General features: G+C 39.9%; 2 protein-coding genes across 2 annotated transcripts; both read right to left on the bottom strand.

The window, feature by feature from the left end:
- Window positions 1-545: 545 nt before the first annotated feature.
- LOC108527289 (olfactory receptor 11H6) lies at window positions 546-2,925 on the bottom strand. The gene is made up of 2 exons (XM_017868470.1): window positions 2,915-2,925; window positions 546-1,555 (listed from the first exon to the last, which is right to left on the bottom strand). The coding sequence occupies exons 1-2, from the start codon at window positions 2,922-2,924 to the stop codon at window positions 546-548; spliced, it is 1,020 nt and encodes a 339-aa protein (XP_017723959.1). The 5' UTR covers window position 2,925.
- A 9,046-nt stretch (window positions 2,926-11,971) lies between these two features.
- LOC108527288 (olfactory receptor 11H4-like) lies at window positions 11,972-12,934 on the bottom strand. Its single transcript, XM_017868468.1, has one exon. The coding sequence runs from the start codon at window positions 12,932-12,934 to the stop codon at window positions 11,972-11,974; it is 963 nt and encodes a 320-aa protein (XP_017723957.1).
- Between the last annotated feature and the right edge of the window lie 690 nt (window positions 12,935-13,624).

Below are 13,624 nucleotides of genomic sequence, written 5' to 3'. Positions count from 1 at the left end.
GATGCAGTCTTGCTCTATCATGCAGGCTAGGGGGCAGTGGCGTGATGTCAGCTCACTGCAACCTTTGCCTCCCAGGTTCAAGCAATTCTCATTCCTCAGCCCCCTGAGTAGCTGGGATTACAGGTGTGTGCCATCACGCCCAGCTAATTTTTGTATTTTTAGTAGAGACAGGGTTTCATCATGTTGCCCAGGCTGGGGTTGAACTCCTGATCTCAGTTGACCCTCCCCCTTTGACCTCCCAAAGTGCTGGGATTACAGGCATGAGCCACTGTGCCCAGCCAGATCTCACTCTTTTGAAAGGCTTCAGTGCACATGCAATTTATTTCTTCCGTCAGCTAAGATTAAAACTAGCAAAGATACATCACAGAAAAATAATATACGTATATATTCACCTGCCCACCACGTAACTACTCAGTGAGGCCACATATGTTTAAAATGTTTTATTTAGCATTGGCATTTATCATTAATGAGCTGAACTTAACTGCTAAGGAGCTGTGAAAGATAAGTCTCTCTACCTGAGCATGAGCCAGAACATATTACTGAAGCTACTCTCTATAGTTATAAAAAATTAACATCAGAAGTGGCCAATTTGGCTTCTTTTTCAAAGATATCTCAGTTTTGACTGTTAACCCCAGGACTCTCTTTAGAGCATCTTTCATGTCTTTGTTTCGAAGACTGTAGATAAGGGAATTTAAGAGTGGAGTCATTGCTGAGTATACCAGAGTGATGATCTTCTGCATTGCTGCTGGGTTCCCTGATGCTGGGCTCACATACATCACCATAAGGGTTCCATAGAATAGAGACACCACCATTAGGTGGGACCCACATGTGGAGAAAGCTTTAGTTCGACCAGCACCAGAGGGAATACGAAGCACAGCTCTGATGACCAGAGTGTAAGATCCCAGGATGGAGAGGAAGGGCCCAAAGATAATCATCGAGTTGAAGGTGTAACAGATAAGCTCAGTGGAAGGAGCAGAGATGCAGGCCAGTGCAAACAATGGGCCTGGGTCACACACAAAGTGGTCAATGATGTTGGGCCCACAGAAGGGAAGCTGGGAGATAAGAACAATGGGGACTGGATAGCAGAGAAATCCACCTACCCAACATACACAGACCAGAATTACACAGAACTTCCCAGTCATGATGGAGGGGTAGTGTAGTGGACGACAGATGGCCAGGTACTGATCATAAGCCATAACGGATAAGAAGAAACACTCTGTTGTACCCAGTGAAAAAAAGAAATAGAATTGCAGGAAGCAGCCAGAGAAGGAGATGGTTTTAGTCTCTGAGAGGATATTGACTAGCATGTTTGGGACAGTGGAGGAAATGTACCAGATCTCTAGAAAGGCAAAGTTTCCCAAAAGGATGTACATGGGTGTGTGGAGCCGCCTGTCCCATTTCACTGCACAGACAATAGCTCCATTCCCTAGCAGTGTCATGAGATGGAGAACAAGGATGAATGAGAAGAAGCAGCTCTGCATCTCTCTTTGACCATGGAAACCCAGGAGGACAAACTCAGTCACGAAATGCGTTGTTCTGTTCTGGGGTCCCAGAGCTGTTAGAAAAACAGAAGTAATCAAAGAATGAATAATAAAGAACATTTGGAGATTTTGCTAACTCATGCTGGATGATGTACTAAGTATTTTTACATACATTATCTCATTTGGTCTTCCTAATGACTCTTTGAGCTGGGAGGAGGTATTCTTTACCCTTCTCTTTCACAGACAGGGTAATTGAAGTTCAGAGAGATTTGAAGGGTTCACTTAAACATATGTACAAAGCCAGTAACGCCCAGATACACTGGCCTATTTGGAGATTGGTTTGGAACAAATCACATTTCACTTCAAATGTTTCTATAAACCTGAGTCTCAGTAATGTTTCATCTTTAATGGTAAAATCATTGCCCCTTAGATACTCTACGTAAAAATATAAACTTTGGACACATCCTTTTACCTTAAAGCAAAATTCAGTATAAATCTGAAGCAAAAATAGCTGCTATATTAAATTGCCTTCTTACAGCCTCATATGTAGAAGTCCAGTAACAAGCAGATAGGAATAAAACTTTTGGGAGTCTTCACCTCCCTTCCTTTTGCTACTCTCAGGGAGGTGCTGCAGAACCCTCAGGAATCTATAAAATGGTTTGAAAGCTACAAATCTAGTTCCCACTAGATCACATTTTCCCTGGTGGCCTCTGGATTTGCTGAAAATCCAGCCCCTTTTCTCCTGAGGAGCTCGAGTTCTCCCAAAGCCCTTCTTTACGAAACGGTGAGCAAACTTTGTCTCCTTTATTACTTTTACCCGTTGATCTTGATACTCCCCGAGTCAGCAGGTAAACTTCAATTTTGTTGAAACTACACAAAATAAGTCTAATTCCTCTCCCATGATGGTGGTAGTGAGGTCTTAAATAACTGAAGGCAACTGTTACGTCCCTTACCTATGACTTCTTTGGCAGGCCACCATTTTCCCTGCTTGTCAGCTTCCTTCTCCACCAAATTGCACTATTCTACGTCATGGCTCAGCTCTTGAGGGACCTTGCTGTTGGGTAAATCAATTTCTCTAGTAATAAAACCACGTGCCTTTATTTTTGCTAGAAATTAAACCCTAAGCTTTACAATTTGTCCCTTCATTATCTTGCTTTTCACTAAATTAAATAATGAACAAAAGGGACCACAAAGATCTTTCTGATATTTGCTAAATCAGGAGTTGAGACAAGACAAATAACTTAGATACTTTGCTAACAATTTTCTAGAAACTATTGGTCCAGCAGGCTTATTTCTGTGTCCTCAAATATCCTTGTTAAAGTTCATAATATTTGGCTGGGTAAGCCACTATCAGTATTTTAAGTTTAGCAATGTAATGACTTTAAAAGTAGGATCATTTACTGTATTGTTAGTGTCACTGTTAAGATACTCACAAAATCCCATCTTTACATCATTTATATGATCCACAGAGAGCAAGGGGCCTGCCTTTCAGTATTTAATCAAACCTGGAACAAACCCAAAAGCATAAATGTTTCATTGCCAAGGTAACTTTGGATATTCATGTTAACAATATTTTAGGAAAAATACAACAATTTCTCTAATAAACATGATTTTTATGAAAATGTAAATTTTGTCCAAGCAGTTCAGTTTAATGAATGATAATTATCATGATCACATGTATCAAAATTTTTAGGACAGTTGTAATTTCAAATATACTTTCCATAACTGCTTGTATTTGCCAGGCTACATGCTGTGTCGTTCTTGGAAAATATAATTACTGGGCTTGCAATTTTAAAAAAAGGTCGGATGCTAAATTTAAATCATAGCATTTTGTATATTTGTTTGTTTATTCAAGAATTTAATTTAACACATGTTTATTCACCATTTATTATATTGCTAGCAGTGTGTTGAGTTCTGGGGGTATAATGGTGAATATACAAAATAAAATTCCTCCCCTTTTGGAACTTGGGTTTTATGAAAGCAATCAAGATTACAGCCTACATCTGCCCAGTCACATGCATAGACTGGAGATTCCTTGAGTCGTGTATTTTTGCAGCATGTCCAACTGCATGCTGTGGGTCTGAAAAAATATATTTATTCCAGTTAGAAATAACTTGAATACATCTTTATAGTACAGGGGACATGATAACAAATTTTATTTGGCATAAATTAGATAGTTTGGGCCTTTCGAGGCAGTAGGCAGAGAATGAAACATTAATTAGTTTATCCTACTCACAGGCCAGGAAATTTTTGGTACTGAGAAAAGAAATATAATTCCAACTGATGATTGATCTGGAACCAGACCTCATAGGTCTTGACTCCCACCTGCTTATTGTTAATTATTTTTGAGACAGAGTCTTGCTATGTGGCCCAGGCTGGAGTACAGTGGCATGATCTCCCTGCACTGCATGGTCACTGCAACCTCCGCCTCCTGGGTTCAAGGGATTCTCATGCTTCAGCCCCCGAGTAGCTGGGATTACAGGCTTGGGCCACCACACCTGGCTAATTTTTATTTTTATTTTTTTTTGAGAAAGAGTCTCACTCTGTCTCCCAGGCTGAAGTGCAGTGGCTTGATCTTAGCTCACTGCAACCTCCACCTCCCGGGTTCAAGTGATTCTCATGCCTTAGCCTGCCTCAGCCTGCCAAGTAGCTGGGATTACATGTGCCTGCCACCACGCCCAACTGAATTTTGTATTTTTAGTAGAGACGGGACTTTGCCATGTTGGTCAGGCTGCTCTTGAACTCCTGACCTCATGTGATCTGCCTGCTTTGGCCTCCCATAGTGCTGAGATTTCAGGTGTTAGCCACTGCTCCCGGTCCCCACCGGCTCATTATTTGACTTCATAATGTTCAAGACCTTGGTGACATTATTTCAAAAGCAGTGAAATTTTAGTTATCTATGGAATACAGGGTCAGAGAAAGATGGATAAATAAACTTCACAGATAATTAAAAAATCTCACTGAATTCATTTCTACTGCCTCCATCACCAAAGTACATTCATTTGTGGCTCAAATTCACCTCTTTTGTCTTTCTGTTCACCTCAAGTGAGAGTACAAATGGGCAATTGGAGAGACGAGGAGGAACAAAGTGCTTGGACAATACATTCTATGTGAACTGACAAGGGAGTCACATCCTCCTCCAGTCCCATCCACTTGCTGGGAATTTAAGACACGTGCCCACAGAAGAGCACTTTTAGAATTATAAGTGCTGGGGCTCTTCTCTTAAGTATTTACATTTTAAAAGTTAATCTGTAGGTAAATCCAAAAGAAAGGAGAGTCTGCTGTTGTACTTCTTTCTCGAGAGGTTTTCACTTGCCACTTGTCACTTGCCAACAACTCTGAAAAAAATAACAGCTTGCTTTAATTACTGCAGCTGAAGAACAGTCTATCAATAAAAACTTTACTGACTAATTTACAAACAAAGAGGTATAAGACTCAGGATACATTCTAATGGAAGGGAATTTAATGGTCGCCCCAAATAAGCAAGACATTTGACCATTATTGTCCCTAACTGAGTTGTATAGTGGGAACTCTGAGATACCTGAGTGAGCCCTTAATGTGAATATATCACCCGGGCATTCACAGGAGTATGTTGGAAGAAGAGAAGTGAGGTGCCAATGCTCCTGCAAAGAACAAAGGAACAAAGAATTCACAAATTTGCAGAAGAACCTTATGTTCTTAGCATCTGGCAGCACTGAAAGCAGGGGAACGGTGGTGTACTGCTGCAGGGAGACTTTCCTTACATACCTAATGGCATTTTTGGCTCCAAGAGGAAGATGTGAGACAAACTCCAGTCACAGGAATCTCATCCTTTACACAACCAACAAGCTGAGTCATGGTTGGAGAGTGTTATTTGTGGTTCCAGAAACTTGCTTCCTTTAGTATTCCGAACCAAATGAAATGTGTTTTTCATATCAGCAATTATTAAGAGTTTACAAGTCTCTTCTGAATAGGATCATAGTTCCCCAGTGTTCACTGGCAGGCACCTACCTCCTTTGCCTGTGAGCATGTATAGAATTCCATCTATATCTGTGTATAATTTATGTTTTCCCCAGTGGTTTGACTAGTGAGACACAGAAGTCAGGATAACTATCTAAGAGATACCATAAATACTTTCCCCTTTGTGGAGATATCCTCATTCTAAGGAACTGATCTACCTGGGGATGGGAGGTGGGAGGTGGGAGGTTAATGGAGGAGGAGAAGAGAGAAAGAATATGTGTATACATGTGTGTATCTGAGTGTATGTATTTGTGTGTGATTTTTCTCTCCAAAATAAACTTCATTCTTTTTTAAAAATTCCATATAATTAACAAACATTTGTCAGTTATACATCAACTATGCACCTACTATGTGTCAGACTCTGGGTTAAACATTGAGTATACACAGATAGGAGCCAACAAGGTCAAGACTTCACAGAGATTACATATTTGTTTTGGGCTCAAATAAAAAGATATGAAGCAAATCTTTATTATATAATTTGAACTAGACTTGCTTCATACTTGGTGCCTAACCTGCAAACACTTAAAAATTTTTTTATCTATATAATGTTTGCTTAATTTTGTTATAGTGAACATAAGACAAAGAATCTCCTGGCCGGGTGTGGTAGCTCATGCCTATAATCCCAGCACTTTGGGAGGCTGAAGTAGGTGAATCACTAGGTGAGGAGATAGAGACCGTCCTGGCCAACATGGTGAAACCCCATCTCTACTAAAATTAAAAAAATTAGCCTGGCGTGGTAGTGCATGCCTGTAGTCCCAGACACTTGGGAGGCTGAGGCAGGAGAATCGCTTGAGCCCAGGAGGCGGAGGTTACAGTGAGCCGAGATTGCGCCCCTGCACTCCAGCCTGGCGACAAAGCAAGACTCCATCTCAAAAAAAAAAAAAAAAATTTCTCCCTTATTAATTTTAAGTATAGCTTGAACATAGGTGTTTGAAAAAGTTCAGTTATCTATAAAGGCAGATTTGTAATTCTAATTCTGTTGACTGACATGATACAATATTAGTGAAAATGAAAGTTTGGCACTGTAAATGGTTATGAATTCTTTCAATGATATAAGGGGAAAGAGAACAAACTGAGGTGAGAAGCTGAGATTAATATAAACATAGCAAGAGCTCAAATGGAGAACATGACTGAGCTTAAGGGTAAGGCTATTTAAGTGTGGAGTGGATTCTTGAAAATATAATCCCTGTACCAGCAGTATTAGTATCACTTGAGACCTGTTAGAAATATATGTTCTCAGTACTTACCTAGATCTAGTGAGCCAAAAACTTGGAATGTGGAGCCCAGTTGTCTGTCTTAACAAACTTTCTAGGTGTTTCTTTTACTTTCCTTTCTTTCTCCTTTTTTTTTTTTTATGGAGTTTGTTGCCTAGGCTGGTATGTAATGGTGTGGTCTCGGCTAACTGCAACCTCCACCCTCTCAGGTTCAAGTGATTCTCCTCCCTCAGCCTCCTGAGTAGCTGGGATTACAGGCATGAACCCCCATGTCAGGCTAATTTTTTTGTATTTTTAGTAGAGATGGGGTTTCACCATGTTGGCCAGGTTGGTCTTGAACTCCTGACCTCAGGTGATCTACCTGCCTCAGCCTCCCAAAGTGCTGGGATTACAGGCATGAGCCACCGTGCCTGCCCTCTAGGTGTTTCTAATGCACGTGGAAGCTTGAAAGCCACTATGGATGATCATAAAATGTTAGAGTCTGGGTTAGGGATGTTTGAAAACACTTCTAAGTTTGGGAGGGATTTCGGTAGAACTGGGAATTAATTAAACATGTTTGGGATACAAGGTTAAGAATGATATTTGAAGGGATAATTGGCCCATGGAACTAAGTTACAGGTGATTTGTATGTCAGGCTAAGAGTTAGGTATTTAGAAAAGCATTACTAGATTAAACATCTAGAGGAGCTTTTGAGAGAGGTCTGGGATAGGCAGAAAATGGTGGAGAAGATTATCCAGGCATTGTATGAAATGAGGTGACCTGGGTTAAAAAAAAGGGAGCACTTGGGTGGGAACAGAGTTGAACTTAAACAGAAGGTGGTGAGAAAATATAAAGAAAATCATGACATAGAAAGTATGAGTCTTAGTTTGAATATTTTCACTTATCAGCTGTAAGAGCTTAGTGTGTTCTAGTTTCCTCAATTATTAAAGCCATGTTTATCCTCCGTGTGTAACTCATAGGGCTAATATGAAGATTAAATGAGATAATAGACTTGAAAATGTTTTATAAATGTCTATATAATTATAATTATAATTGTGATTAAGTGTCATTAAAGAGCCTCAGAAGCATTGTCTCTTAATTAATGTCATGGAACTACTCCAGAATTAGAATTTCTTAGGGTCCAGAGGACTTCCTATTCCTCTGGGGCAACTAGAGGATTCTTTTCCCCTCCCCAAATATATATCCTCCAATAGGTTACAGATACAAATTCCTTTAAAAAGAAATGAACTTTTAGAGCAGTGGTGCGCATCTGTAATCCCAACCTTTGGGAAGCTGAGGCAGGAGGATCACTTGAGTCCAGGAGTTCGAGAATAGCCTAGCCAACATGGTGAAGCTCTGTCTCTCCAAAAAAAAAAAAAAAAAAAAAAAAAAAAAAAAAAAAGAAATACAAAAATTTGCTGGGCATGGAGGAACATACCTGTAGTCCCAGTTACTCGGCAGCTGAGTTGGATCATGTGAGCCTGGGGAGGCTGAGGCTGTAGTTAGCTGTGATTACATCACTGCATTCCAGCCTGGGTGTCAGAATGAGACCCTATCTCGAAAAAAAAATAAAAATAAAAAACAAAAAATTTCTAAATTTAACAATTAGAAATAAGAGTTTTAAAATGCCCATTTCTCTTTCTAGTGTATTGCCAACTAAACAGTCAGGGGGATAATTCTTTTATAATGTAAATAAGAGTATGTTACTTCCCTGCTCAAAACCTCCCAAATGCTTCTCATCTCATGCAAAATTACATATAAAACATGAATAAAATAAATTGAAGAAGACACAAATAAATAGAAATATATCTTGTGTTCATGAATTAAAAGCATTAATATTGTTAAAATGTCCAGACTACCCAATGTGATTTCCAGAGTCAATGTAATCCCTATTAATTCCTGTCATACCAATGACAGCCTTCAGAGAAATAGAAAACACAGCCCTAAAATCCATGTGGAATCACAAAATCCCTCAAATAGCCAAGGCAGTTATGAACAGAAAGAAAAAAGCTGAGGCATCACACTGATTTCAAACTATACTGCAAAGTAATAGTAATTAAAACAGCATGTCAATTAAAATTAGTGTAAAAAAATGACTCATCAACCAATGGAAAAGAATAGAGCTCAGAAGTGAACCTATGCATAGTCAATTGATTTCTGACAAAGGTGTCAAAAATACACATTGGGAAGAGGACAGTCTCTTTAATAATAGTATTGGGAAAACTGTACATTCATATGTATAAGAATGAAATTGGATCCTTATTTGACTCTATATACAAAAATCAACTCAAAATGGATTAAAGACTTGGACATGAGACCGGAAACTCTAAGCAATGAGAAGGAAACATAGGGGAAACACTACCCAATATTGGTTTGGGCAATGATTGCATAGATTGACCTCAAAACACCGACAACAAAAGCAAAAATAGACAAATAGGATCATGTCAGTATAGCTCTAATCTGCAAAGGAAACAATCGATAGAATGAAGAGATAACTATAGACTGGGAGAAAGTATTTGAGGCCATACATCTAATAGGGGTTAATATCCAAATCCATAAGGAACTCAAACAACTCTATAGAAAGAAAACAAATAATCAGATTAAAAAATGGGCAGTGGCCCTGAATAGACATTTCTCAAAAAAAAAAAAAAAAGACATACAAATGGCCAATAGGTATATGAAAATTGCTCAACATCACTAATAACTAGGAAAATGCAAAGTAAAACCACAATAAGATTTCACCTCACAGCTATCAGAATGACTGTTATAATAAAAGACAAAAGATAACAGGTGTTGACGAGAATGTGAAGAAAAGAGAGCCCTTGCACACAGTTGGTAAGAATGTCAATTAGTACTGTCATTATGAAAAACTGTCTGGAGCTTCCTCAGAAGACTAAAATAGAGTTACTATATGATCCAGCAATCCCAGTTTGGGTATTTACCTAAAAGATTTGAAAGCAATATGTCAAAGAGATGTCTGCTCTCCTATGTTCCTTGCAGCCTTATTCACAATAGCTGAGTTATGGAATCAACCTAAATGTCCATCAATAGATAAATGGATAAAGAAAATGCGATGTATGTACCCAATGGAATACGATTCAGCCTTAAAAAGAGGGAAATTTTGTCATTTGTGACAACACGGAGGGAACTGGAGAACATTACGCTAAGTGAAATAGGGCAAGCCTAGAAAGACAAATACCACATGTTCTCACTTATTTGTGGAATTCCCAGATTTCAAACTCAAGGAAGCAGGACAGTAGAATGGTGGTTACCAAAGGCTGTGGGAAGTGGGGTGTGGGTAATGCTGAGGCAATGATGGGCAAAGGGTGGAAAACCTCTGGTAGGAGGAATAGTGGTTTTTTTTTTTTTTGGCAATATATTGCCCAGGGTGGTAAACATAGTAAATGATAATGTGTTATACATTTTTAAATTGCTAAGATAATAAATTTCAAATATTTTTTTTTTTTTTTTTTTTTTTGAGAAAGAGTCTCAATCTGTCACCCAGGCTGGAGTACAGTGGCACAATCTTGGCTCACTGCAGCCTCTGCCTCCCAAGTTCAAGTGATCCTTGTGCCTCAGCTTCCTGTGTAGCTGGGATTACAGGCACGCACCACCATGCCCAACTAATTTTTGTATTTTTAGTAGGGAGGGGGTTTCACCATGTTGGCCAGACTAGTCTTGAACTTCTGGCCTCAGGTAATCTGCCTGCCTTGACCTCCCAAAGTGCTGGGAGTACAGGCATGAACCACTGTGCCCGGCCGTAGATTTCAAATATTCTTACTACAGAAAATATTTGAGGTTATGGATTTGATAGCTGATTCAGTTTTTCTGCATTATATTCATAAATCATAATATCACTTTGTTCCCCATACATATACACAACTCTAATTTGTCAATTTATAATTTTTTAAAAAAGTTATTACTATAGTTTACAAGGTCCCACAGAATTTGGAACGCTGTTCACTTCCTGACTTCATCTCTAATACTCTTCCCCTTAAATTTTCTTTCTTTCTTTCTTTTTTTTTTTTTGAGATGGAGTCCCGCTCTGTAGTCCAGGCTGGAGTGTGGTGGTGCTATCTAGGCTCACTGCAAACTCTACCTCCTGGGTTCACACCATTCTGCCTCAGCCTCCTGAGTAGCTGGGATTACAGGCTCATGCCACCACACCCAGCTAATTTTTGTATCTTTAGTAGGGACGGGGTTGCACCATATTGGCTAGGCTGGTCTCGAATTCCTGACCTCATGATCCAGCCTCCTTGGCCTCCCAAAGTGCTGAGATTACAGGCGTGAGCCACTGTTCCCAGCCTTAAATTCTTTACTCCAGTCAAACCAAACTCCTTGCTACTACTTGGATACAATCCTGCCTGCAGATCTTAAAGATAATTTGCTTCCCTCTCTTTGGAATGCTCTTCTCTCACTGTCTACATGGCTCATTCCCTCATCTACTTCAAGCATTTGCTTAAATGTTGCCTTCTCAGTGTAGCCTCCCTGATCATCCTGTTTAACAATGGCAGCTCTTTTCTTTCTTCCACATTTCCTGCCCCCTTTGCCCTTTTTGCATAGCACTTATTACTCTCTGATATGCTATATATTTTACTTAGTTTTTTATCGTCTGTCTCTCCCTTACGAGAGTGTAAATGCCAGGTGGATAGTGGTTTTGATTCTTTTGGTCATAGTATATGACCTAGTATTTGATTCTAGTGCCTGGAACATAAGAGGTATTCAATTAATATTTGTTGAATGGAAGAATGACCACTATTTTACTATTTTATGTGATGTTAAAACATATGCTGCTTACATAAGCATTGAACTTTCAGTCCGTCCCTTGCCTGTAAGACTTTCAACCATCAAGAGCCAAGGGGGCAAGAAAATTGTTCTGTTACTAAATCCTTTAGTTCTGTATTCATTAGGCATTTAAATTTGATTCTTTATTCACTTTAAAAATTTTGCACAGTCTTAAGAAATACCTTAAGTATAACTGCTTTTCTATCTTCCACCCGTATCTCCAGTAATCAAAACTATACAGTATGAAATAGGACATATAAAATACCCTCAAATATCATCTATTGGAGCCACCCATGTTGAAAATATGATTGTTTCATTTGGAATGTAATATGAATCCAGTATGATTTAGCTCTGCCAGGTTAGTTAAGAAATAAAACAATGAGGGACCTCACTGAGAAAATATCTTCTTTAAAGTGTGTATTGGAGAAGTAGAATCAGAAAATCAGGTCTTTCTTAGTTCATCTTTTATGTCTGAACAATGGTTTGCTTGGTCTCAGGTAGATGACCTTATTCTCATTCTATCCTCAGGACTTTCTTCAATGCAGCCTTCATCTCCTTGTTTCGTAAGCTGTAAATCAGGGGGTTTAAGAAGGGGGTCACCACAGAATAGAACAAAGTTATAATCTTCTGAATTGCAGCTGGGTTATCAGTTGTGGGGCTCACATACATTGCCAATAGAGCCCCAAAGAATAAACACACTACTGTCAGATGAGATCCGCAGGTGGAAAAGGCCTTCTGCCGGCCAGCTGCTGAAGGAACTTTTAATACAGCTATCAGTAAAAGCATATAGGAGCCACAGATGTACAGAAGAGTGAGAATGATAATGAGGGAGCTCAGGATATGGAAGATGATCTCGGTGATAGGAGCTGGGGCACAGGACAGAGCCATCAATGGGTCCATGTCACACAAAAAGTGATTGATGATGTTGGGCCCACAGAAAGGCAATTGAGACAGTTGCACAGTGGAGACAGAGTAACTGAGGAATCCAAACACCCAGCAAGAAGACATCAATATGTAGCAGAGTTGTGGGGTCATGATGGTTGGGTAGTGCAATGGGCGGCAGATAGCAAGATACCGATCATATGCCATGATGCAGAGGAAGTATGCTTCTGTTGTACCAAGGGAAGTAAAAAAGTAGAATTGGAGGAAACAGCCAACAAAAGAGATGGTTTTTGTCTCTGAGAGGAAGTTGACTAGCATGTTGGGTACAGTGGAGGTAATGTACCAGATTTCAAGGAAAGCAAACTTCCCTAGGAGAATATACATTGGGGTATGAAGCTGTTTGTCCAATCTCACAGCAAAGACAATGGTCCCGTTTCCTATTATGGTAAATACATAGATCACAAAGAACAGTGAAAAGAGGAAACTTTGCATCTCCTGACAACCAGGAAAGCCAAGGAGAACAAATTCCGTCACAGTGCTTGTCTCTGAATTGTTTATGAATTCCAGGGCTGTAGAGACGACAGAAAACACCATTTATACAAATAGTTTTGTTTTCTGAAAAACTTGTAGGAAATCTTTGCAAGCTATATATGTTGGCTATTTGGCAATTAGTTTGCAACAACCCATCCACTGACTCCTAACTTTTATTCAGAAGCTACAAATCAACAATGCTAATGATCCCACATTTCTTTTTTATTTTGAGATGGAGTTTTGCTCTTGTTGCCCATGCTGGAGTGCAATGGCATGATCTCAGCTCACCACAACCTCCGCCTCCTGGGTTCAAGCGATTCTCCTGCCTCAGCCTCCCGAGTAGGTGGGATTACAAGCATGCACCACCATGCCCGACTACTTTTGTATTTTTAGTAGAGATGGGGTTTCTCCATGTTAGTCAAGCTTGTCTCGAACTCCTGACCTCTCAGGTGATCCACCCACCTCAGCCTCCCAAAGTGCTGGGATTACAGGAGTGAGCCATTGTGCCCGGCCCCAAATTTCTTTAAAATTAGGGTTATAGGCCGGGCGCGGTGGCTCAAGCCTGTAATCCCAGCACTTTGGGAGGCCGAGACGGGCGGATCATGAGGTCAGGAGATCGAGACCATCCTGGCTAATACGGTGAAACCCCGTCTCTACTAAAAAATACAAAAAACTAGCTGGGCGACGAGGCGGGCGCCTGTAGTCCCAGCTACTCGGGAGGCTGAGACAGGAGAATGGCGTGAACCCGGGAGG

The sequence above is a fragment of the Rhinopithecus bieti genome, unplaced genomic scaffold (assembly GCF_001698545.2).
Source record: "Rhinopithecus bieti isolate Rb0 unplaced genomic scaffold, ASM169854v2 scaffold_3902, whole genome shotgun sequence".
Lineage (NCBI taxonomy): Eukaryota > Metazoa > Chordata > Mammalia > Primates > Cercopithecidae > Rhinopithecus > Rhinopithecus bieti.
The sequence above is the reverse complement of the archived record's forward strand: the minus strand, read 5'-3'. Positions and strand labels throughout refer to the sequence as shown.

What these genes read in the sequence shown, in the direction of transcription:
- LOC108527288 (XM_017868468.1), bottom strand. Translation starts at nt 12,934, where the DNA reads ATGGTGTTTTCTGTCGTCTCTACAGCCCTGGAATTCATAAACAATTCA.